At 44.0% G+C, this 26,306-nt stretch overlaps 1 protein-coding gene across 1 annotated transcript in view; it reads right to left on the bottom strand.

Moving 5' to 3' along the window:
- LOC138299216 (E3 ubiquitin-protein ligase TRIM39-like) overlaps nt 1-26,306 on the bottom strand; it is a 101,226-nt gene that overhangs the window by 32,843 nt on the left and 42,077 nt on the right. Inside the window, exons 4-7 of the mRNA XM_069237340.1 lie at nt 12,765-12,860; nt 10,298-10,528; nt 6,250-6,272; nt 5,334-5,440 (exon numbers count right to left, since the gene is read on the bottom strand). Of these exons, the coding sequence (XP_069093441.1) occupies nt 5,334-5,440; nt 6,250-6,272; nt 10,298-10,528; nt 12,765-12,860 (457 nt within the window). The remainder of the gene's footprint in view (nt 1-5,333; nt 5,441-6,249; nt 6,273-10,297; nt 10,529-12,764; nt 12,861-26,306) is intronic.

Genomic DNA, 26,306 nt, shown 5'->3' with positions numbered 1-26,306 from the left:
CAGGGCTACGGACGTCTCCGTTTAATGGAACTGAGGAGTCAATATATATATGAGACCGAGAGAGTCAGCCAGACCCGAAAATTAGAGCCAGACCAATCGTTGGCGGCGCCATGTCGCGTTGGCTCTCATTATCCTAAATAAGACTCCTGGATTTCTCAGTGTCAGAGTCGTTCCTGGTGTGGGGGACTAAGTCTGACCCACTAAGAAGGACACCTGTCACCTTCAATCCGGTTTTGCTCCGGCTAACTAGCAGTGTCTCATCTCTCCCAAGGGGAAGGGATGATTTGGCAGCCGAGCGCATGACATCTTAGAACTTCTCAGGGAAGTCGTGGTCGCTCAGGTCCCAACCAGCTCTCTCATTTATAGTATGATCTCATATACAAATGACAGAAACAGTTTAGGTTTTATAGATTGATTTAATAAAATGACTGCTTTCAAGATAATAAGGCGTGAGCCGCAATAACCAGAACCATACAACACAGTAGGATTAAAATAGTAACCAAGAGAGTGAAACATAGGAATAACGCTATCATAGTGTTAACAACTACGTTCTAGTTTTGTTCTATTTAAAGCACAGCATGTTAAGCTCTAAGCTTGCCTTTCAGATTCCCTGGGAAGACATCAACCCTCATACCTGAGCAAAGGCCTGTGATCTGGATCAGCATCTGCAACAGGGCAGTCAGTGTATAGTTGTGGTTCACTGGTCGGAATCTCCCTCTTAGTTTGTATTAGGACAAGGAAGTGTTTTTATAACTAACATGTCAATGTGTTAACAAAACGTCCAACCCAAGAGTGTGTATCGTCTACAACCCAAAGACTAAACTCCTACCACGTCCATCGGCAATGTACCAGACTGTATCCTTGACTGAAGCACAGAGTGAGCAAGAATGCGTTATTGAAAACTCCGATGCTGAAGTAGGCTAAACAGTGTGATATAAAGAATAAAACAAGACCGTAGAACTGGTTATTAAAAAATAACAGTACGAAGCTGAATAAAATGCATCTAGAGCAAAGTGCAGAGGCTCGATGCTGCGAGCAAAGAAATAAAATACATCTAGGGCAAAGCGCACAAAGGCCTAACGCCTGAAGCAAGCGAGCAAAAGCTACATAAAAATGGCTACACTACACACCTGACAGGTAACATGACCAGGGGAGGTGCAGCACGTCACTGCTTAGAAGTGGTGGGCTTCTTTTCTGCAGTCACCGTTATCACTATCCCTATAATACCAACTGCTGGTCTGTAATGATAAGCTTGCTGATGCCTTCGGTAGGAGTGGAGTTGCTCAGGCAAGATGGTCTTGGTCCCACCTACCATCCTTCCTGAACTGGTGTTTCTGAAAGCAGCCCCTGAATGGAGTGGACTGATGAGCCCCCATATATTTTGCAGTCCCCATATCTTTCTTGATTTTTTCATGCACCTCTTTAATCTGAGGGCCGCAAAGGTACTTCCCATTAAATAGTAGGTTGAGGAGATGCTTTTGCATGTTGTGTTTAAACCTGGAGAAACAGAGCCAGGTGTGGCACACAAGCGGAACACTTGTGTTAATTATCTTGGAGCCTGTCTGTTTAATCCAATGCATAATGGATGCTAGAGTTGAAGATGACTTGGCCTTAAGACATTATCTCCTCCCGGCCCCACTTTCTGTACTGCTCGGGGAGATGCTTAAGAAGCTCCTCCATTTCCTGCCATTGTACCTTGCTGTAGACTGACATAAGTGCCATCAATTTGGCAATTTGCTAATAGGCTGCCACTCCTACAGTTGCCCTTTTGCCCTCTCCGTCTATTTTCTTGCTTTCAATATATGGAGGAGGAGTATTGTCTCTGGCCTAGGCAGAGGCGTGCTTGACGGTTGGGTGTCTCACCAAGGAGTCAGGAGAAAATGCCTCTAATCTATGTAAGGCCAGTTGAAGAGAGCTTCTGCTTCTTTACTACTCTAGGGGTGACTACTCTAGCTTTGAAGCTGTTAGGGGCAGGCTTTAACATACCCTTGAGCACAGGGAGACATTGGACAGTGTGATCAGACCTGGAAAGAATTCCAACAGGAAGTCATTCTTCTCCTGGGCGTCATGCATGTCAACCTTGCAGGGGGCTGCACTCTCTGGAGGACTTCAGGGTATGCTCTAGTATCATCAGGAAACTAAGCCCACTCTGGATAATGATCTAAATCTAGATTACCCAAGGGATTTGCATTGTAGTTGTTCATTTGGTCATCAGTGGGCCCGTACACGTGGGCTGGTTATAAAAGCCGTCTGGTTGAGAATGGGAGAAGGAGACCCCCCTCAGGTGAGACTGCAGGAGCGGTGCAAAGGCGTGGAGACAGTGGAAGACGTAGAGTATTTGTTAAATGGGTGGGGGTAATGGCACTATCACTACGATCCTTGAGTGTTAGTTCTGAGAAAGGAGGTCTGAACGAAGGCTCCCAATAGGAAGAGTTTCCTTTTTCAGGGTCAAGATCCAAAGCAGGCTGTTGAGCCGGTTTTGCAGGGTACTTGCATGTCACAGGGTGAATGAAAAGGTGTTTTTGCCTAGTGTCAACCTCTTGGAGAAGCCTCTCCAAGATCGGTGCCTTTGTGTCATCACCGATTGTCAACAGCGGTCTAGATTTTTCCCTTGCCCTTAGAGAGAAGGGCTTCAGAACTGAGGAGGGCTTCAGACAGGTTTTGTTGATGGGTAAACAAGGAGGGGTTGGCGCTGTCCTTGTATGGAGGTACTGGTGTTCGACACGGCTAGGGCTCAACAGGTGATAGGGGATGACCCCTATGGCTGGATGCTTGACAGTGTCTGAAGCCTTTTGTTGGTGACCGGACCAGTGCCTAAAGATTCTGGAGGACCCTTTCTGGCCTTCACTCAACTCACATGCTCAAAGCTCACTCTGTCAGGGCACTGCACTTCTTCAGCATTTTTTTTTATGTGGGCCCTCACCTTGGAGGTGTGAGTCTTTTCGGTCAAATGCATACTTGTGACCCTGTTTGTGGCCTTCATGCGCGGGCAGGTTTTTGATGCAGAGTCAAAGTCCTCCATGCACTGGTAGCCAGTGTTGCTGGACAACACTGTCTCTGCACTGGGCAACAGTTGAGCTGCTGGGAGTCCAGAATGTCCGACCTCCTGGCTTAAACGCAGAACGGATCTTCTTCACATCTTGTGTGCTCAACAGGATTCCCTTTGGTACCAAAGTCTCTTTTTGGAGCTGAAGTGGGGTCACCACAGACCAGAGGAATTCTTGTGGGCGAAGGATAAACAGAGACTACACACTTTGGGGTGGTCTGTTCAAGGATATTTGAAGTGCCAGCAGGGTGTCTTCCAACACCAATGCAGCATTCACAGGAAATGGGGTCTTGGAAATGGTGCTGGGCACCCCAAGAGGAGCTAGGCCTTTGATGCCTCATGGCGATCACTGAGATCGTTGGTACTGCTGAAGGCTGCTCGCGTTGGTACAGAGACTACGCTGAAGCTCACGTAAACCCAATGTAGCAGAATGGAAAAGTAACAGAATGGCCCTGACAAAAAACACTGTTGGAACACAACGTTAGAGCCCACTTGGAGCACGTCTGAACCAAATGATGGGGAGAAAAAAAAAAAAAAAAAATTCTAACATCAAGTTGGTGTTCATGTGCAATATATGACAAGAGGCGTTGTCACATTACAAGAAAAACAACTTGCAAATGACCATGCCCAACACTAGATGGCAGCAATATGCTAAGCATATGTATCTAAAAATCACAATTGCTACCAACAAACGTATCACCAGCCTTGGCATCCTTCATAGATAGATTCACATGGCTGAAGTATTCCCCAATGTAGGGCGGATAATCTTTGCAAGACACAAAAGGAGTAAGTTTTAATTTGCGAATGCCCAATATCTGTAGGCATTAGCACATTAAAGCTACATGTGGTCTTTTTTCTTTTTTAATGTTTTTGACCACCTGTCAGCTGTTCAATGCTACCTGGCAACCCGATTTATATTTTTGATCTCCCTAAAACTTTTCTCATAGTATTTTAGCTTTACCTTTTTAAACATAGTATAGTTTTAAAAAAATGGCTGCCAGTATATTATGAGATATAAGCCATGCACGTGCATCACGATGTGTACATACACATCCAAGCACAAGTTCACCCATCAGGGAATTAAACATTTCCAAAATGGCCACTGTGTGCTCTCATGAATGTGAATGCCGTGGGAGCGCATGCGCCATGACAGTGCAGGGTATATTTCACCCTTTTTATGGGCGAGCACAAAGGGCTCTGTCAGGGCTCTGTCCATTCTGTAATGTCTCTTTGGGTTTCAAACCACGCCCAAGTCACGTCAGTCACTTACATTGGTTCGTGGGCTTGCCTTTTAAAATCCGCTTGCTTTCATTTGTGAAAGGAATAAATAAGTCATGCCTTTTCCGGTGTTTAGCCCACCTACATAGCACCGGTAAAGTACCAAAAACATATGTGGCTCGATGTTCTCAGCCTGGAGTCCGGACTACTTTATCTGTTTATTTTCCACGCAGCGCGATCGTGCTCCATTTTACATAGCGTGATCGCGCTGCTTTTTTATTTTTGCTTTACAACGCTAATAGCTCTAACTCGAACAAATGCGAGACCCGTTGCATTGAAAATGCTTGTTTATTTTACCAATGCAACATTGCCAACGGCCATTTTAGCATGGTAAAATAAAAAGCACTGGGAAAGCCAATAAATCAACACATGCCTGTAAAAGGTGGAACCTCTTGCCGTTGCAATGTTTCTTAAATATGTCGGATTCGTCTTCATTTATAAAATTCACTGGCTAATGCACTCATCTCTTTTGTTGTTTATATCGTCCACACCTTGGGAGGGATTTTAAAAAGAAAATTAATAACCGTCATTCTTGGAAACTAGCAAAATGCCTTACTCCCCACCAAAAACATACTGAGTGTTACAAGGCTTAAAAAAAAATCCACAACAGATGGATGAGACTTCCATACAAACGTATGTACAACTAACACACAAAGGACTTGCACTTTATGGGCCCGATTCACAAAGCTATTGTGCTTAACCACAGGTAAATTACGTATGAACTTGTACTTAATAGAGCAAAATCGCATTTCTTGGTCAAAAAAACGATGATGGAAGTCTGCTCACTCTGCCAGAATTTTGAGGAATTTGATGAATCACCAATAGGTTTGATGTCTCATGCCATTATGTAACATTTCGGTAACAGTATTTGTTTGGACAAGTAACTTCGTTTTTTTTTTCCAAGCGGGAACAAAAAAATTCCAGCAACCCTGCTCCTGGGTGCCAAGGAACACAGGAACACAAGGGCATAACGATCTTAATGTTTACAATAGTAAAACTAATTATGTACCTCCAAAGTCCAGTATCCACTTTCTCAGGTCTGCAGAAAATCTCTGCAGAGTTTTCTCCCTCTCTTGTAAATCAGACTCCAGCTCCTGAATCTTCATGCTGTTGCACCTATAAAAATAAAACAAAAATTAATGTAAAAAGAGCCCAATTTCAAACTGAATTATTTAAAAATAAAAAGGCTTCATAAAAATTGACCAATTTGCTGTCTCATTATAGATATAAGTATACCGGAGCTGGAAAGCTGGAAAGAAGACTACAGGACTGCTAGGGGTATCACCATATTACATGCCCTGAGGACATACTCATATATAGTGAACATTTTTTTAAGCCATTTTAATGCAAATTACACAGGTCATCATTGGAGAAAGTCAGAAAATAAGCACTCTGCTGTCAGATAAAGGACAAATCTCAGAGGACACAGCAGAACAGGGATGCACCAGTTTTATTAAAAGGAGGCATACGAGACCGCCTGAGGGCTCTAGTGCACAGAAAGCACCTACTGTGAATTAATGAGGAATAGGAGTCCTGCTTGTGGCTTGAAAAACAAAGACTCTACGGATCAAATGAGACACCTCTTAGAATTAAGGATCAAGAGAAGACACCACCATAAAAGAAATTGGGAATCAAGCTCTTCCTCCAGATGGACAAACTTCTACTTCAAATTGAATGAGAGACATCCAAGGAGTACAGAATGAACAAGAGGCCTCAACTATAAGATAGATCCACAATGGATACGATGAACAAAGTGTCAACGCGGAGATGGAAGTGGAGTAACATTAAGGCCAGTAAACAATGTCCACAAAACAATGCCCAGAGAGTGACATGAAATAAAATCTTCACTTGTCAAACTGAAGAACAGAGAGAAATCCTACGTAAAGGACAGAACAGGCAGATGGGATAATAGAAAAGCACCATACCTGTTCAAAAGGCCATCCACATCCTAAAGGGAGAAAAACACAAAGATCAAGATTATTATACACAGACAGGACTCCAACACATCCAGGCGGTATGCCAACTATCTATGCTTCTGGTCGATAAGGTAGATGCTGCTATTCTAGCCATGCTGACTGCTAATTCTCTACTACTTTCAATAACAGCTCAACCTGGAGATCAGGTCCATGCTGCAGACATCTCTTTAGCTCCGAGCTGTGGAGGAATGCTACTCTTCTGCCCATATAGGTTCCATGGCTCCTGCCAAGTGGTAGCTAACACAGGTTTCCATGCCCACACTGGTGCGGACAGTCAAACCGCTATGATCCGAGGTCGGCTCCACAGGACACAGCTGGTGAGCCAGCATTGGGGGGGGGGGATTGGGGGGTGTCTGGCGTGGCTCGGGGAGGGGGCTGTGCAGCACCCCTCACAATTTTCACCCTGAGGGTGGGCTGTCATGGATAGGGGAGTGGGCCATGGCCCCCTCCCCTTTATTACTAAAATTAGCCCCAGGGGATGGGGTCTCTGGAGGTATATGGAAGGGCCTTCGCAGTCCCTCACCAGTTTAAAAAAATGTCAGCCACAGGTAGGGAGATATATATCTATAGATATATATCTATAGATAAAGAAATATATCTATAGATTATAGTGGGGCGGGGTGGTGTGGTGTGGCAGCTGCGCAGCCCCCTCATTTCTAAAACATTTTGCCATGGGGTTGGGCTTCCCAGGGCTGGTCACAGCTTGGGGAGAGGCCCACAGTGCCTTAGCCCCTTTTTGATGATTTCAGCCTCAGGCCTACAGTTAATGAATGCGGTCCATTTTGTGGGGTGTTATTTATTTTTTATCATGGGGGGAATCACACGCAAATCGCAGCACATTTTACTGTGATTTATATCAAAATTGCAAGCGCGGACTCCCACACTTGCTTTTCTTTTTTTACCCTGGGTGGGCCAGGTCCCGAGGGCATAGCAAAGGAAAATAAATAACAGGGCGTGCGCAGGGCCCTCTTAGGGTTTATGAAAGCCTTGGGTACCGCCATCTCCCTGGGGCAAGTGAATATAAATGAATAGGGGAAGGGGGTGGGGCTATGCAGCCCAGGGGACCGCCATCTCCCAGGAGCAAATGTATATAAATTAATGCGGGAGACACACACAGCCCCAGGGATCGTCACCTCCCTGGATCAAAGCGTATAAAATGAATGCATGGGGGCCCACTCTGGAACCCGGGGGACCATCACCTCCCCTGGCTGAAATAAATCAATATAGGGGGATCTGTCACTGACCCCTCCCCCCCCGGGGCTAAGTTCAATGATAAAGGTGGGCTGTGAAGCCCACCTCATGGAGCCACCGATGGCTCTGGGGAAGGGCCAGCTCCTGGTACCACCTGGGGTTCCCAACCTCAGGAGGTAGCAGTTTGCTTTCGCTTGGTGGGAGCTGACCGCTCCCAAACAAAAGCTAGCATAACTCCGCTTTCTGCAAGCGGGAGCTGTCAAACACCTCCCGCTTGCAGAAAAGGAAGTTTTCATCAGTTTTCCCAGCACACAACTATGCATGCAGGGAAACAGATGAAGACACTGCTTGCAAGCAGGGAGATGCTATTTGAAGAAGCTTCTGCTTGCGGGAGCCGGCTAGAATCACGGGGAGCCTTTAGGCTCCCCCCCATGGTCCAGTCCGTCTCTCTCTCTCTCTTCCAGCCCCCAGTGTGATGGAGGACAGAGAAATTGTTATTACAATAGTCTCTCTAAAAAATAACTTCAAAGTATCACACTAGCAAGATGTTTAGTTCAGTTGATGCTAATGAAACTAGTAGTGTCTGGCCAACCTGTACAGCTATTGGACTGTCAGGTTGAAGGTTCAAACCCTGCTATCTCATGTAGTGTCTGTTTATTTACTAGTGTCTTTTTGGCATCAAAATCCTTGGGTTGAATGTCATATGTATGTCTGGAAACTGCACAGCAAAGAGTCACTTGTGGTCTAGAGGTTAAGGTGTCAGGCCCTCACACCGACGGTTGAGGGTTCCAGTCTAGGTGTGTCACATTCCTGCTTTAATTACTTTTGAAATTCAAATATTTAAAGTATACCCCAGAACGTAATTGCACACTTTTTACTTGACAATTTTTTCTTTTCAATTTGTCCTAAAGTATCTCATTCTAAGTACATCATTCATCAAAATCTAGAAAAGCTCTATGGGTGGTTGTGGGGGGTTGGCATCAGGGCCTGGCTGCAGGTCATGCATGGCTCGGGGTTGGGTGGTTATAGGAACTTGGCTACAGGGCCTGGCCACAGACCAACCCCTGTGGGGTTGGGTGGTTATAGGGGCTTCAGCTGTGCACGGCAGTGGCTAAATTAAGGTATAATAATTAAAATGACTTTACTTAAAACATTTAAATTTCCCTGAAAAAAAAGTAAAGGTTACAGGGACATTATAGTTAGGAAATGTAATAATAAATAAAAAACAAAATAACCAAAATAAAAAAACATGGAAATCCCCTTAAAAAAAACAAATGTTACAGGGACGTTATAGTTAGTTTCAGAATTTACTCACAAACAACCATAGACATTTTTCAGTTATAGTTATTTTAAGTAACTATAACTCGCACACTCGCCATGCACTGCTAATTACCACAGATATTACTGCACTCATTAAAACTTCTATAACGTCATTTAAAAATATAAATGAATCATTAGCAGTAAAATTATGAAATAAAAAACTGTGCATGGCGGGGGCGCGAGCTATAGTTACCTTAGAGTGTGAGTTATAGTTACTTGAAATAACTAACTACACTGCTGAATTTCTATGGTTTTGTGTGAGTAAATTTAGAACCTAACTATAACGTAAGTCCCTGTATCCTTTGTTTTTTTAAGTGAATATATCTATATACATACCTACACACACATTACAAAAGGGGTCAGAGATAGCACCTCTGTAATTCTTGCTAATAACTGACACCATTTGATGAACAAATCTACCCACAACTTTGCAAATAAAACAAACCCTCTGTAAGATAAAAGCGTTGAGTCACGTTTGACGCAGATCTATACAGTCGAGATGGTGAAAAAGAAGCCGATATTTTCTATTTTACTCATAAGATTTTTTGTTCTACGGTGCAGGAAGAAAAAAAAAAACCACAAAAAAACCCACAGATGAACAGAATTACACCCAACTTGACATGAAGCTAGTATTTCACTCAAGGAAGTGTCCCTTCTTAAGTTGATATAACTGCTGCTGCTAGGCATCAAATTGACGCAACCTTTCAAGCAAGACAGAGATATCTGGACCACTAGTTCGCAGAACATCCAGGGACCAAAATGTTTAAACAAGCATTGGCAAAGTCATTAGGTTTCACCTTGTTGACCCACATGTTTTGTCAATATTGGGCAGCATTAGAATGATGCGACTGCTACTGACAGCCATGTTATTCTGTATGTGCACATGAAGTGGATGTCATTTGATTGACTAGGTAATTTGTTTTCCCTGCCATTCATTTCTGGTCCAAGAACCAAAGTTGGGTCCAAGTGCCTGGCCTCAACTAGAGACAAAAACAAAGTGTTGTGGCTGCCAGTACAGGATGTGAGGAGCCCTAACAGGGCAACGGAAGGATCTGCCCTGATCTTCTGACTCAGGTCGAGGGAGGGAGGGGTAGCCAAAGGGACTGCTCTGCTTCCAAGTCAATGTTTTTCTTCAAGTTTTCCTTTATGGATTAATAGGATGGGTTCACAGTAACCCATTGTGGCTCCAGAGGTATGCACACCCTGGCCAGTGGATTACAAACCTGTGGCAAGGAGTCACCGACCAGATTTGAGGACAGAATCTTGCATTCATTTCTCATGAAAAATTACAAATGCATCTTATACACATAACAATTTCCCAACTCGGATATCAGATTTCTGAGGGTGGAAGGCTACTCTTTCAGTTTCAGAGAATTTTAACTCTTCCATTTTCACTAACTAAAGATCCTGTTATAGAGCCTTGGTCGCTCTCTCTGTAATGAAACAATCTTTAGTAACGTATATAGATTCCTGAGGTTCTGCTTACCTTCAGCAACTCCACATCATGCTGCTGGCACTTCACCTCCATTTCTTCAATTAGTTCCCTGAGTGATGAATATTGCGCTTCTAAATGAGTGATATTTTGTTCAATGATCTTTAGAAACTTAGCTCGTTCCTCTTCTAGACTTGTAAGGAGGAGACCCTTCTCTTCCTCAAGAAAGCTGTGCATCTCTTCAAAAGCACACAAAATTACTTTGCGTTGGGTCTCAAATTTTACCTGTGAAATAGCATGTATTAAAAGGAAGAAAAGGTAAGGTTACGTATGTGTGATCCTAGATACACGGGGTCAGAAATCATGAACAATGATTATGCAGGCAGTCCTAAAATCTGTTACAAGAAACAGCCAATCTGTTATTTAGCAACATGTTTGCCAATTATACATGCATGTTTCTTTTAAATGTAGCCTATGAAATCCTATTGTTTTTTAAACTGAAGGAGTGAAAGACTGCATACAGATGAGCAGTACAGCATTGAAGTGAGAACAGGCCCTCAAACTGAGCCTGGCAGTTAAAATAAGGCACAGCATCTAAAAAAAAGACTGTTTATTAACATTAACGCAACTCAGTTCCTCGACATGCTGATTCTTATGATGGAGCAGCAGGAATGCACCTTTCCCCAAGTGGGAAAGGCCAAATCAAAAGAATGGAACAGAGATAGGCAACAAAATGTTAACTGCCTGTTTTCCATAAATGCTTTGTCCACTTTCACATCTGTTCTGGCGGCATTAAAGCTTCACTAATGTGAATACCAGGTAGCTCTGTTACACACGGTTTCAAAGAGCGGCTGTAACAATCTACCTTCCCCTTGTTGAATGAGCTGGGGAAATGGATGTGGTTACCTTTGGCAGCGGGCTGTAATGCAGTATATAATCTGGACAACTACAAACTATTTACACTTCAGCAATGCTGTTTGTGCACCTCAGATTATTAAGAGCATTTATACATTTTTCTTCATTTTCTCATCTCAACATTTTCTTTCCATTTCTGCATCACATTATCTGCACAACTCTGATGTAAAGAGAGGTATACACACAGCTAAAAGTTCTTAAAACAGCTTTGATCCTTACAAATATTTTTGACTCTAGATCTTGAAGGAGAAGTGGGTGAAAAGGATCTTCATAACTGCTCCAACCTGTCTTCCTTTCTTACAGAGCATTTTTGTGGTCTAGTAAACGATGTTTGGATAAACCTACTGAGAAAGCTGGTGAGGACTTTTTATTGGTTGTTTTATGTGAAGGCAATTTCCACTTTGTAGAATTCTTAGGAGGTGGAGTCACTATCGATTTATCCTCATCTAAACTACCTTCAAGAAGGTACCACACACCGGTGTCCAATTTTTGTGAGTGTTCCGGGTGAAATTATTAGTTCCTACTTGCAATTCTCATTATTATGTGTCTGACTGCGACTGATTTGATTATGTGTAGTAATTGAAGTAGGGAGGGAGGGTGGGGTATTGGTGGGCAGCAAAATTATCTTTGAATTCAAAGCAGTAGTGACCAAGCTTTCTAAATCAAACTTACCAGCAAAGGCTCTAATAGCCTTAGTCTTTGATTTTTAATATGTTGTCATACTTCCAACACAACAGGAATGATATATTTACTTTCTCCCTCCTGAAGATGGCCTAACGTGGTCTCAAAGTGCTGAGGTAAGGTAGTAGTTACTCTGGCCTTTTCTATAGTGTGAAAACCAACAAAGAACCACCTAATGCTCCTTAGAGGAGGCTAGGGAATGTGTCAGATGACTGAAGCAAATTCCTTCCTAAACGTAGTCATTGTTTGGTAAACTGTGCACTCCTGAAGAGTGTAGGCTGCCAAAAAGGCACAGTATACATAATGCATGTGGATACTGTCTTGCCAACATTGGCACCCTACGAATCGTAAACGCAGGATATGGTGCAGTTGCAAGAAAGGACAAAAAAAATAAACTTGCATAAACCAAATGTTCTAGATCAGGTCCAAATCTGGAAATATCTTAGCAAACCTAGCTAAACATAGCCAAAAAATAGTAGTCAGTATTTAAGGCTGTACTGGGGATCTGTCTACTACGTTTCATGTCTTTTTTTAAGACAGCAGTTGAAATCTATGGAGGCTGCTTTCTCTACATACCAGTAACATGGTTTATTTATCAAAAAGGGTTCCTATTGTAAACCTTTCCATGGACAACATAGGTTGGGCTATTAGGTGTTCATGAAAATCAGTGACGAGTCCACGATTCAAAATGCACTTCACAAAACACTAAAAAAAGGGCAGAACTTATGTTAAGATAGCTCTACGCTAGGGATTTCTGAAGGTGTACAGAGTAAAAAGTAGAATGAGTACAAAAGATATGGGTCAGAATACATCTCAGATGTTAACTCACCTTAAGACCATCATTTGCAAAGAACTGAAAGGTGTGTTTCTGGATCCAAATGTAAAGCAGAGTCTGAAGATTAACTGACAAGGAGAAAATACATACCTCAAGATCCTTCGTCTCATTCTCCTTTTTGCTCTTCATTCCCAAAATAGTCTGAGCCTCTCGTCTTAGAGTGATCAGACCACTCTGAAGTTTATCCTGAAAAAGGGAGGGACAAAAATGGAATGCTATCCAAGCAGTTAAAAAATAAATAAAAGAGAACAGCTTTACAATGTGCCGGAGCACCAAACGTGAGTTTTCTAGGTAGAAGAAAAAAAAAAAAAACATAACAAGATATGATGCTTTGGCCGCATTACTTTGTGGAAATATATAAAACACACACACACACACACACACACACACACACACACACACACACACACACAGTGTATGTATATATATACATATATATATATATCCACACATACATACACACACACACATATATATAAAAAAAATATATAGAATCTATGGACAGTACAGGGGCAATTTAATGCAACTTGGAAACAAGACTTGTGTCTTTTTCAGCTTCTTAGACAAACCAGATCAATTGATATTTTTTCCACTATCAAAACTGTTACCATGATATTGTGTCTTAAACTGCTGATATGACTAAGTACTCTTAACGTGGTCGCTCAACTACTCAATGACTGCCCAATTATACCGCCCGACAGTTACTATTCATCACTGCCACAATTAGGCACTAATACGTTTTACACAAATTTTGGTTCAGTGAGAGTGACTGTGATAATTTGGCATTTAGAGCCGACGTCTACCATTGTTCAACTTACTTAGGTGTAAAACCCTGATAGACACCCATATGAGTTGTGTTATCAAGCTCCTTTGTCTTGTGTTACTGGACCTGGAACTTGGAATATATGGTGGTATAGGCAGTGGGTGGGTCTTCCAGCATGCTCTTTCCTGTGTATATTGCCAGCAGAAAAAGCAACCACGAGAAAGGCTGGACATTTAGTCAATTCCCTAGTACTAGCTAATGAGAATACTCATAATATATATATATATATATATATATATATATATATATATATATATATATATATATATTATAAAAATCTTCCTGTATGACCTTTATGGGTATCCAACATAAACTGGCCGATGGGCCATATGGTAATCAGGGGGCGATGAAGATGGAAATTGGAGGTTACAAGCTGGTGGTCTTACAGCAAATGTCCAGACAGATGACAACCAAGGATTAGAAAAGCACCCCTTCTAAACAAGCAGATGCTTGATAGATGAGCTAAAAATGATTGCAGTGGTGTGTGTCCACAATGTGTAGTGTTGCAGTATTGGTACCAGCTTGAGACGTCTGAGGAGTTTGTCTAGAAGACCCAGATAACAAGATTTTCCATAATCAAGACAAGATTTTAATCGAGTAAGTATGACCGAGGAGTAATGACGTGAGTCAATACAAGGCAAAAGCTTATTCAGCAGTTTGAGCTGCCAAGAACAGGCAGTGGTAATTTTGGAAATCTGATGTTAGAGGATGCAGTCAGTTTCTATGTAGATGTCCAGATTGAGTACTACTATAACAGGCATTTGAAGGGTTCCCATCACTTCTGGCCAGTTGGAAGGGTTCTCTTTATTGATTTTATTTTTAGTGTTTGATGTGTTGAACTTTAGAAAGTTTGCAGCCATCCATGAAAAACTGTGGTTAGGATACTGAACAAGGAGTTCTGGGGTGAAATTGAGCTGGACTGAGAGGATTGCGTGGTAAAGTATCTGAATATCAACTGCCTCCCATTTATGTACATGAAGTAGTGCGGTAAGAATGACTATCGGCATGCTACGTGAAAAGGATGACGATATATTAAATACGTGAAAAGGATGACGATATTTTAAATACAACTATAATTACCAAACAAAAATTGATACTTGCTTATCAACCTTGCAAAGACTACATTCCATGTCCTTAGTCATAAAGATGTCAGCAGACCGTCACAACTAAATTTACACAATACTGAATTATCAAGACATCTTTGTTTTCAATTGAAAGGTTCAGTGAAGACAGTCTGCCTTGTAAATTTTAAATATTTTTTGTGCACAATAATTTAGTAATAGACGGTAGACTGAACACAACAATGATCCTATCTTAAACACTTTTGCTGCTAAGCCCTTTTTTGGGTATTTGAAGTAGCTCACACTTAAACCTCCATAACTTTTTTTGTACACATAAGCTATCCACGACAAGTTTACATCCTTTTTCCCCCAGCATCCTGGGGATTCTAAAGGTTCCCCAGGGTTTGTGGATTCCTCCGGAGAGGACTGAGAAAATATGCAAAATATAGCAACATTTTAAAGAAAGAAAGAAAAAAAAAGTGAAAGAGTGCTCCAGATAAAGTGTCTGTTTTTTTCTCCTAAAAATTGCATCCACGAACGGTTTGCTGTACTAAAATCACCATCTTCCCAGCTTTCAGGTACATGCAGAGTTGAAGCAGAAAACTGTAGCACAGCTTTAGCATTTTTCTGAGAGGTAGCCCCATTTGTTGTGCTTTCAACCTACTTCCAAGTCTGTGGTGAAAACAGTTTGAAAACCATGGGTGATCCAAAAAAGCTATACATTTCTGTTAAGTAGACAAAATTGTGAATTCAGCAATGGGTCATATTTGTAGATCCCTCAATGTTCTCCCAAGGAAAATAACTGCTGAAATAAAGAAATACTGAAAATGAATAGGAAACGTTTTTAGCATTTGTGACAACATTTTCATCTGTTACTTTTTGTCCCAATGGCCGATTGACAAAAGCAGTATACTATTATGTTCGCTAGATCCTTCTGGGGGGATGGGGGGGACAGAAAGACTGTGCCCTCTTATGCTGAGGTGGGGGCATTGGCATGCCCATTTTGCTGGAGTAGTCCATGGTGCCTAGTGCACTTTATGCCCCTGGGGAAGGGGCAGTTCGGAGGTTTTGCCCCTATCTGCGCCCCTCCCACCCTCCATGGGTGGGGGCAGAAAGACTGAATTATTCCCAAAATAATAATGGGTGAGCAAACACCTTTGCCCAAAGGGCTGCTCCCTATCTCTGGTGTCTAGTGGGTAGATCCCTGTTTGGGTAAGGTACTACTGGAAAGGGCTCATTTCACTTTTTTTTTCCCCATTGAAATGGGATCAGCGCTGATAGCCCTTTCGATGAAAACAAAGAAAGAACCTCAGGAGTTGGGGGAAGCTCTCCCCCAGCTCCCAAGGTTGTTTCTTTAAAAAAAGAGCCAGGTGCGCGGACGGACGAACACTGTAGCATTGAGTGGCTCCCGGCCGTCCGACGAACTGAAAAGGTTAAAAAAAAAAACAACCTCCATAGACTATGCTAACAAAATCCCCAAATGTATTTACTGAATAAACTTCTCACAACGTTTAAAACCTCTATAACAAACTGTTGGGGCTCCTTAGGGGAGTCAAGGAATAGGAAGAGGAAAGCAGGGAGATAATGAAACAAGCATTTGCAATGCAACGGGTCTCACGTTTGCTCGTGTTAGAGCTGATAGCGTTGTAAACTCCTAACCCGACTTTTCACTGGTAAGAAACCTATCGGCAAAAGTACATTTATGTACTAACCGGAAAAAGTGCAATTAACTGTGAAACAGGGTCGATATTATGTAAAGCCCTCGACTGCTGCCAAGCGAGATCGCGCTGTGAAAATAGAGAAAAAGTAGTCCACGAGCCGGACAGAAAACAGCGAGCCTCTCATGTTTTCTATCCTTGGTCGATGCGCTTGAGGAGGGCTATCCACCGGAAAAGGCATGACATATGCATGCCTTCCGCTAATGAAATCAAGCAGATTCTAACAGGCAAACCCACAAGCCAATGACAAACACTGGCGTGACGTGGACAGGGCTCCGAGCCCTTTTTAATTACTAAAGCGTCTCGCTTAGTGAAACGCATGCGCAAGCGACGCAGGCTCGACCCTAAAAACAAGACCAGCTCTCATCAATTCCCTGCCCCATCCCATCTTTCCCTCAGAAAGGTACTTATCCATCCATACTCTCCAGCCCACTTTCACGCCCACCGTTTCGAAAGAAGCACCCTACAAGAAACAAACTGGAGAATCATTCAGCATGAATATGTAACCTTTGAATTAAAGGCATGACACCTGCCTGTGCAAAAACAGCCCACTTTCAAGCCCACCATTTCGAAAGAAGCACCCTACAAGAAACAAACTGGAGAATCATTCAGCATGTATATGTAACCTTTGAATTAAAGGCATGACACCTGCCTGTGCAAAAACAGATTTTGCTTTCATGACCTACCATGTCATATTGAGAAGCCTACTGAGGATGCAAGCCTCTGTAACAGCCACATATTTCCGGATGTCCAAAGTCAATGTTTTCTGTACAAAGGTTCCAGCTGTACATCAGTGAAAAAGAGCCTAGTCTAATCTTACATTACAACCGTCTTCTGTATAGTTGCATGCAATAAGCTGGTCTGTCCAGTCCTCCGATTTAACTACCTCCCTCACAATCTCTCCAGCAGTGTTCACACCACTTCCATTCTACAAATTCTGCACCTCATGAAGCGCTCCCTCAAAGAAATTCAAACAGGATCACACTTATCCATTTGAGCCCCTGCTCAGGCTGTCCAACAATCTCATCCATGAATCAAGATCACCACTGTTGCCAGACATTGTGTGGTTCATCTAATGGATCAACTGCAACAATAATACCAAGGCGCACCAAGTGTAGGACATAGGTACCAATCAAAGGAAGGTAAACTTCCTCACTGGCTCAATCTCTCCACTGCTCACCTTTCTCGAGCAAACAGTTCTTCCGCCCATTGACTGCTCTTTTTGTGGGGCCTTTGAAACACCCACTCAAAGCAGATGGGTGAAATATGGTTGCAACAGTGTGAGAGCAGTGATGCAGTAGTGATGCTTTTCTGATGAGTTTGTCTGGGAAACCCAGTTTACATCCACAGTCCGATTTCCACTAAGTCATTGTCCAGTCTCTAACTCCAGCACACATGACAAGCATTAGGTAGAGTCCACAGATAAGTCTACAGGGGAAGTAGGTGTCACAGACTAACTAAAGATGACAGCATTTCCCAACACCTATGCTTCCACCATAGGCTTCTCAAAATCCTTTGACACCTTCATTTTTATCTAGAATAACTTACAGTGCTTGCTAGGCACCACACCTCTAAAATGGAAAGAATTCGGCATCTATGTAGTTGCAGAGAGGCTTTACATATTTACTATACCAAAAGCAGATGAGAAGGAGAGGAGGGTACTTTTTAGATTGATCAACATGAGTAACATAGTTGAGGCTAAAACCGCAGATTTAAAATACAAGACCCTGAAGCCCAATGTGTTTTACATCCATAATCTAAATTAATCTACACACTGAAGTGCCTATCATCTTCAATTGATAGGCAGACTTGTGCTACCAAGGTCCCGCACTGTGAAGCCTTGTAGGTTCAACCTAGTTTCTCAATACCGTTTGGTCTTGCCTACACATATCCCAGAAGGAGATCCCTTGCACAAAATGCGCAAGCCAGCATTTTTTTGATTTGCAGGTTAACCACCATTAAACCTGGTCAGTTACATTAGCAGTTGTGGCCCCAAACATATCCATTTCTAAAAAGATTTATTTGACAGAGACTTGTATTCTCTGGCTGTTCACAATAGGGATGTTGGCAATGCATTATTATTGAGTATTCTGGAATGTTTAGAAAGTTGTCGCTATACCGCTATGGGCACCACATTTTGCTTGAATTCACAGTGCAGGTCATGAATACGTTCAGTAAGGCTGCTGCTGTATGCTATGTTATAACATGTGATACACAATTAGTTGGTTCTCTTGCCCTGTATCAAAGTGGGGCCCTCGATTGTTACAATAAACAAGCCACTCGCCACTGCCTGGTCTTGAACTCTCACATTTACCCGATTGGATGAATTCTTTGCCAGGAAGGAAATATTTTATCCAGATGTTTTTCTCTGACAAGAGTTCTGTAACTTAAGGAATGACTAAAGAGCACAAGTTCGTAACTTTAGCAGATGTCCAGAGAATGTCCTACTCTCCCATTCAGTTTCATGTATATTGTTGTATCAATTTAATTGACTGCACTGGCTGCATGTTGAACTGCAGGCTTTAGGAAAAGATGCAAGTTATGTTAACTGCAAAGCAAATCAACAGTCAGTCATGTAAGCAACCTACAGTAATAATTAGTGTCATTCAACGTCCCAGAACAGTGAACATGGATTGTAGAGAGTGTTTGGCCTTGCAAGATAAAATATCACAGGTACAAAGCAATAGCATAAGACAGTGGTTACCAACCTTTTGACTTCTGTGAACCCCCACTTTAGCAATACTGGAACTCGGGGACCCCCACTGAATCATTAATGGAATCTGGGGACCTCCCTCACTTAGTCATTACTGCAAGCTGGGGACCTAATCTGTTAATTTTATTGATTTTTCTAAGCAGTCACAGACCCCCTGAGGAGGCTTTGCGGACGCCCAGGGGTCCTGGACCACAGGTTGGGAACCACAGGTGTAAGATAATTAGAGAGTAACAGGAGACTGCCAAGACAATAGTAACAGTCAGTGGGTGAAACAACTATTGATAGAAAAAGAAGAACATGTATCTGGGGAGTGTTGTACACAGGGTGGTTGCATCTATTGGTGAGTTTTCATTTTTTTCTAAACAATAGAAGATTTGGGTCCAGTCTCATGTCTTTCTGGTTCAAAGTCTTGTTTTTCTTTGTTTTGGAAAAGCAGCATGTTCTGCTCTGCTTCAAACTATGAGGGAACAAAGCTAAAGAATGCAGCACACTTAGTTTGAGTAATTAATTGATTGAGGCACTTCCCAGGTCTCCAACACAAATATACAAAAATAACAACACGAGCACTTAATTTGAATGCAGCAACACACGTCCAGCTACTAAAATAATCACAGCAATTAGATAATTATAATCTGAGAAAATGCAATATTTCAACAATTAATATATATGCAGTGAATAAGTATATTTATGCATGCACACAGTGAAGCTAGATATTAAGAAATGCATCACCATGGGGATCGACTCAAACATCATCCTTGTCTGCCAACGTTAAGTTGTGGAACTCGGAACACCCGAGACAGGAGAAATTTCCCCAATGGCATTGTTCCAAGCAATGCGTCCACACTCAGTAATGAGTTCCTTCTGCCCCAGCGCCAATATTCCCAACCTTATATAATTTAAGCAAACTTAAGAGAAAGGTTCTAGTAATCCCCTCCCTTTGGGTAAATTGTGAAATTCAAGTGCTGGCTGTACTGGGTAAGTTCTGAAAAACACACAAAGAGATTGGCCAGATCCCTAGATGTATTTCCAAGCCTGAGCTGTACCCTTCCCTGCCATAAACATTCTCCTCCTTGTACACTCTTATCAACGTTGCACCCCCCATGATGTGTTCCCACCCCTTGTGAGGGAAGCGAAAACACCTTAAACTGTGCGGGGAAAAATGCCTGCGCCACCAAGGTGACGGCATTTGAAGCTAAGCTAAGCACAAAATGGAGTCCGTGGTCAAGAAGGAATTGGTGGTTAAATACAGATAGCATTACACAGAAGCAGGGGAAGATTTATCACTTTTCATTCAATCATCTTCTGTGATTTGCTGCAGGACCTTAAGGTATTTTGGAATAGTAGCTTGTGAGCTATATGTGCTATTTGTAAGGTAATGCAGGCCTCTAGTGGTCATCACTAGAGTTATTTTAGGATTGGGGTGGTGATGCATGACAGAAGGCTTTTCGAGAAGTGCCATTGTGGATTTGGGTATGCCCAGTAAAAGGCCACAGCCTCAGTTGGGGTGGGAGAGTAGTCGGGATAAGACTGCTGCCCTAATGTTTAAGTGTGGTATGGACAATTATATTCTCTTGTTGTTTCTCTTTTTTTATTATATAGGAAGAGTTGGACTGAATTTTTGTTAAAGCTTTTGGTCTTTTCAACAAGTATTTTCTGAAGTCAGAAACATTTATAGGAGGGTGGTTTTGCTTGAAGATTTTTTTCAAATTCTTATGTTTCTCAACAGTAACCCATCATCGGTAATGCATTAAGAGGGAACAGCATTAGGAATGTGTAGGAAGTTGGCTCTGTATGTGCTATTTCAAAGTAAGGAATAGCATGCACAGAGTCCAAGGGTTCCCCTTAGAGGTAAAATAGTGGTAAAAATAGATAATACTAATGCTCTATTTTGTGGTAGTGTGGTCGAGCAGTAGGCTTATCCAAGGAGTAGTGTTAAGCATTTGTTGTACATACACATAGACAATAAATGCGGTACACACACTCAGAGACAAATCCAGCCAATAGGTTTTTATATAGAAAAATATATTTTCTTAGTTTATTTTAAGAACCACAGGTTCAAATTCTACATGTAATATCTCATTCGAAAGGTATTGCAGGTAAGTACTTTAGGAACTTCAAATCATCAAAATTGCATGTATACTTTTCAAGTTATTCACAAATAGCTGTTTTAAAAGTGGACACTTAGTGCAATTTTCACAGTTCCTAGGGGAGGTAAGTATTTGTTAGGTTAACCAGGTAAGTAAGACACTTACAGGGCTTAGTTCTTGGTCCAAGGTAGCCCACCGTTGGGGGTTCAGAGCAACCCCAAAGTCACCACACCAGCAGCTCAGGGCCGGTCAGGTGCAGAGTTCAAAGTGGTGCCCAAAACGCATAGGTTAGAATGGAGAGAAGGGGGTGCCCGGTTCCGGTCTGCTTGCAGGTAAGTACCCGCGTCTTCGGAGGGCAGACCAGGGGGGTTTTGTAGGGCACCGGGGGGGGGACACAAGCCCACACAGAAATTTCACCCTCAGCAGCGCGGGTGCGGCCGGGTGCAGTGTAGAAACAGGCGTCGGGTTCGCAATGTTAGTCTATGAGAGATCTCGGGATCTCTTCAGCGCTGCAGGCAGGCAAGGGGGGGATTCCTCGGGGAAACCTCCACTTGGGCAAGGGAGAGGGACTCCTGGGGGTCACTTCTCCAGTGAAAGTCCGGTCCTTCAGGTCCTGGGGGCTGCGGGTGCAGGGTCTCTCCCAGGCGTCGGGACTTTGGATTCAAAGAGTCGCGGTCAGGGGAAGCCTCGGGATTCCCTCTGCAGGCGGCGCTGTGGGGGCTCAGGGGGGACAGGTTTTGGTACTCACAGTATCAGAGTAGTCCTGGGGTCCCTCCTGAGGTGTTGGATCTCCACCAGCCGAGTCGGGGTCGCCGGGTGCAGTGTGGCAAGTCTCACGCTTCTTGCGGGGAGCTTGCAGGGTTCTTTCAAGGCTGCTGGAAACAAAGTTGCAGCCTTTCTTGGAGCAGGTCCGCTGTCCTCGGGAGTTTCTTGTCTTTTCGAAGCAGGGGCAGTCCTCAGAGGATGTCGAGGTCGCTGGTCCCTTTGGAAGGCGTCGCTGGAGCAGGATCTTTGGAAGGCAGGAGACAGGCCGGTGAGTTTCTGGAGCCAAGGCAGTTGTCGTCTTCTGGTCTTCCTCTGCAGGGGTTTTCAGCTAGGCAGTCCTTCTTCTTGTAGTTGCAGGAATCTAATTTTCTAGGGTTCAGGGTAGCCCTTAAATACTAAATTTAAGGGCGTGTTTTAGGTCTGGGGAGGTTAGTAGCCAATGGCTACTAGCCCTGAGGGTGGGTACACCCTCTTTGTGCCTCCTCCCAAGGGGAGGGGGTCACAATCCTAACCCTATTGGGGGAATCCTCCATCTGCAAGATGGAGGATTTCTAAAAGTTAGAGTCACTTCAGCTCAGGACACCTTAGGGGCTGTCCTGACTGGCCAGTGACTCCTCCTTGTTTTTCTCATTATTTTCTCCGGCCTTGCCGCCAAAAGTGGGGCCTGGCCGGAGGGGGCGGGCAACTCCACTAGTTGGAGTGTCCTGCTGGGTTGGCACAAAGGAGGTGAGCCTTTGAGGCTCACCGCCAGGTGTGACAATTCCTGCCTGGAGGAGGTGTTAGCATCTCCACCCAGTGCAGGCTTTGTTACTGGCCTCAGAGTGACAAAGGCACTCTCCCCATGGGGCCAGCAACATGTCTCGGTTTGTGGCAGGCTGCTAAAACTAGTCAGCCTACACAGATAGTCGGTTAAGTTTCAGGGGGCACCTCTAAGGTGCCCTCTGGGGTGTATTTTACAATAAAATGTACACTGGCATCAGTATGCATTTATTGTGCTGAGAAGTTTGATACCAAACTTCCCAGTTTTCAGTGTAGCCATTATGGTGCTGTGGAGTTCGTGTTTGACAAACTCCCAGACCATATACTCTTATGGCTACCCTGCACTTACAATGTCTAAGGTTTTGTTTAGACACTGTAGGGGTACCATGCTCATGCACTGGTACCCTCACCTATGGTATAGTGCACCCTGCCTTAGGGCTGTAAGGCCTGCTAGAGGGGTGTCTTACCTATACTGCATAGGCAGTGAGAGGCTGGCATGGCACCCTGAGGGGAGTGCCATGTCGACTTACTCGTTTTGTCCTCACTAGCACACACAAGCTGGCAAGCAGTGTGTCTGTGCTGAGTGAGAGGTCTCCAGGGTGGCATAAGACATGCTGCAGCCCTTAGAGACCTTCCTTGGCATCAGGGCCCTTGGTACTAGAAGTACCAGTTACAAGGGACTTATCTGGATGCCAGGGTCTGCCAATTGTGGATACAAAAGTACAGGTTAGGGAAAGAACACTGGTGCTGGGGCCTGGTTAGCAGGCCTCAGCACACTTTCAATTGTAAACATAGCATCAGCAAAGGCAAAAAGTCAGGGGGCAACCATGCCAAGGAGGCATTTCCTTACACAACCCCCCCCCCCAAACGAAAGAGGATGAGACTAACCTTTCCCAAGAGAGTCTTCATTTTCTAAGTGGAAGAACCTGGAAAGGCCATCTGCATTGGCATGGGCAGTCCCAGGTCTGTGTTCCACTGTAAAGTCCATTCCCTGTAGGGAGATGGACCACCTCAACAGTTTAGGATTTTCACCTTTCATTTGCATCAGCCATTTGAGAGGTCTGTGGTCAGTTTGAACTAGGAAGTGAGTCCCAAAGAGGTATGGTCTCAGCTTCTTCAGGGACCAAACCACAGCAAAGGCCTCCCTCTCAATGGCACTCCAACGCTGCTCCCTGGGGAGTAACCTCCTGCTAATGAAAGCAACAGGCTGGTCAAGGCCATCATCATTTGTTTGGGACAAAACTGCCCCTATCCCATGTTCAGAGGCATCAGTCTGCACAATGAACTGCTTAGAATAATCTGGAGCTTTTAGAACTGGTGCTGAGCACATTGCTTGTTTCAGGGTGTCAAAGGCCTGTTGGCATTCCACAGTCCAGTTCACTTTCTTGGGCATTTTCTTGGAGGTGAGTTCAGTGAGGGCTGTCACAATGGATCCATATCCCTTCACAAACCTCCTGTAATACCCAGTCAAGCCAAGGAATGCCCTGACTTGAGTCTGGGTTTTTGGAGCTACCCAGTCCAGAATAGTCTGGATCTTGGGTTGGAGTGGCTGAACTTGGCCTCCACCTACAAGATGGCCCAAGTAAACCACAGTTCCCTGCCCTATCTGGCATTTGGATGCCTTGATAGAGAGGCCTGCAGATTGCAGAGCCTTCAAAACCTTCTTCAGGTGGACCAGGTGATCCTGCCAGGTGGAGCTAAAGACAGCAATATCATCAAGATAAGCTGTGCTAAAGGACTCCAAGCCAGCAAGGACTTGATTCACCAACCTTTGGAAGGTGGCAGGGGCATTCTTTAAACCAAAGGGCATAACAGTAAACTGATAATGCCCATCCGGTGTGGAGAATGCTGTTTTCTCTTTTGCTCCAGGTGCCATTTTTATTTGCCAGTACCCTGCTGTCAAGTCAAAGGTACTTAAGAATTTGGCAGCACCTAATTTATCTATGAGCTCATCAGCTCTTGGAATTGGATGAGCATCTGTCTTGGTGACAGAATTGAGCCCTCTGTAGTCCACACAAAACCTCATCTCTTTCTTGCCATCTTTGGTGTGAGGTTTGGGGACTAAGACCACTGGGCTAGCCCAGGGGCTGTCAGAGCGCTCAATTACTCCCAATTCCAGCATCTTGTGGACTTCCACCTTGATGCTTTCCTTAACATGGTCAGATTGTCTAAAGATTTTGTTCTTGACAGGCATGCTGTCTCCTGTGTCCACATCATGGGTACACAGGTGTGTCTGACCAGGGGTTAAGGAGAAGAGTTCAGGAAACTGTTGTAGGACTCTCCTACAATCAGCTTGCTGTTGGCCAGAGAGGGTGTCTGAGTAGATCACTCCATCTACTGTGCCATCTTTTGGGTCTGATGACAGAAGATCAGGGAGAGGTTCACTCTCTGCCTCCTGATCCTCATCTGTTACCATCAACAGATTCACATCAGCCCTGTCATGGAAGAGCTTAAGGCGGTTCACATGGATCACCCTCTTGGGGCTCCTGCTTGTGCCCAGGTCCACCAGGTAGGTGACCTGACTCTTCCTTTCTAGCACTGGGTAAGGGCCACTCCATTTGTCCTGGAGTGCCCTGGGAGCCACAGGCTCCAGAACCCAGACTTTCTGCCCTGGTTGGAACTCAACCAGTGCAGCCTTTTGGTCATACCAAAACTTCTGGAGCTGTTGGCTGGCCTCAAGGTTTTTGGTTGCCTTTTCCATGTACTCTGCCATTCTAGAGCGAAGGCCAAGTACATAGTCCACTATGTCCTGTTTAGGCTCATGGAGAGGTCTCTCCCAGCCTTCTTTAACAAGGGCAAGTGGTCCCCTTACAGGATGACCAAACAGAAGTTCAAAGGGTGAGAATCCTACTCCCTTCTGTGGCACCTCTCTGTAAGCGAAAAGCAGACATGGCAAGAGGACATCCCATCTCCTTTTGAGTTTTTCTGGGAGCCCCATGATCATGCCCTTTAATGTCTTGTTGAATCTCTCCACCAAGCCATTAGTTTGTGGATGGTATGGTGTAGTGAATTTATAAGTCACTCCACACTCATTCCACATGTGCTTTAGGTATGCTGACATGAAGTTGGTACCTCTGTCAGACACCACCTCCTTAGGGAAACCCACTCTGGTAAAGATACCAATGAGGGCCTTGGCTACTGCAGGGGCAGTAGTCGACCTAAGGGGAATAGCTTCAGGATACCTGGTAGCATGATCCACTACTACTAGGATATACATATTTCCTGAGGCTGTGGGAGGTTCCAGTGGACCAACTATGTCCACACCCACTCTTTCAAAGGGAACCCCCACCACTGGAAGTGGAATGAGGGGGGCCTTTGGATGTCCACCTGTCTTACCACTGGCTTGACAGGTGGGGCAGGAGAGGCAAAACTCCTTAACCATGTTGGACATATTGGGCCAGTAGAAGTGGTTGACTAACCTCTCCCACGTCTTGGTTTGTCCCAAATGTCCAGCAAGGGGAATGTCATGGGCCAATGTTAGGATGAACTTCCTGAACAGCTGAGGCACTACCACTCTCCTAGTGGCACCAGGTTTGGGGTCTCTGGCCTCAGTGTACAGGAGTCCATCTTCCCAATAGACCCTATGCGTTCCATTTTTCTTGCCTTTGGACTCTTCAGCAGCTTGCTGCCTAAGGCCTTCAAGAGAGGGACAGGTTTCTTGTCCCTTACACAGCTCCTCCCTTGAGGGTCCCCCTGGGCCTAAGAG

The sequence above is a fragment of the Pleurodeles waltl genome, chromosome 6 (assembly GCF_031143425.1).
Source record: "Pleurodeles waltl isolate 20211129_DDA chromosome 6, aPleWal1.hap1.20221129, whole genome shotgun sequence".
Lineage (NCBI taxonomy): Eukaryota > Metazoa > Chordata > Amphibia > Caudata > Salamandridae > Pleurodeles > Pleurodeles waltl.
The sequence above is the reverse complement of the archived record's forward strand: the minus strand, read 5'-3'. Positions and strand labels throughout refer to the sequence as shown.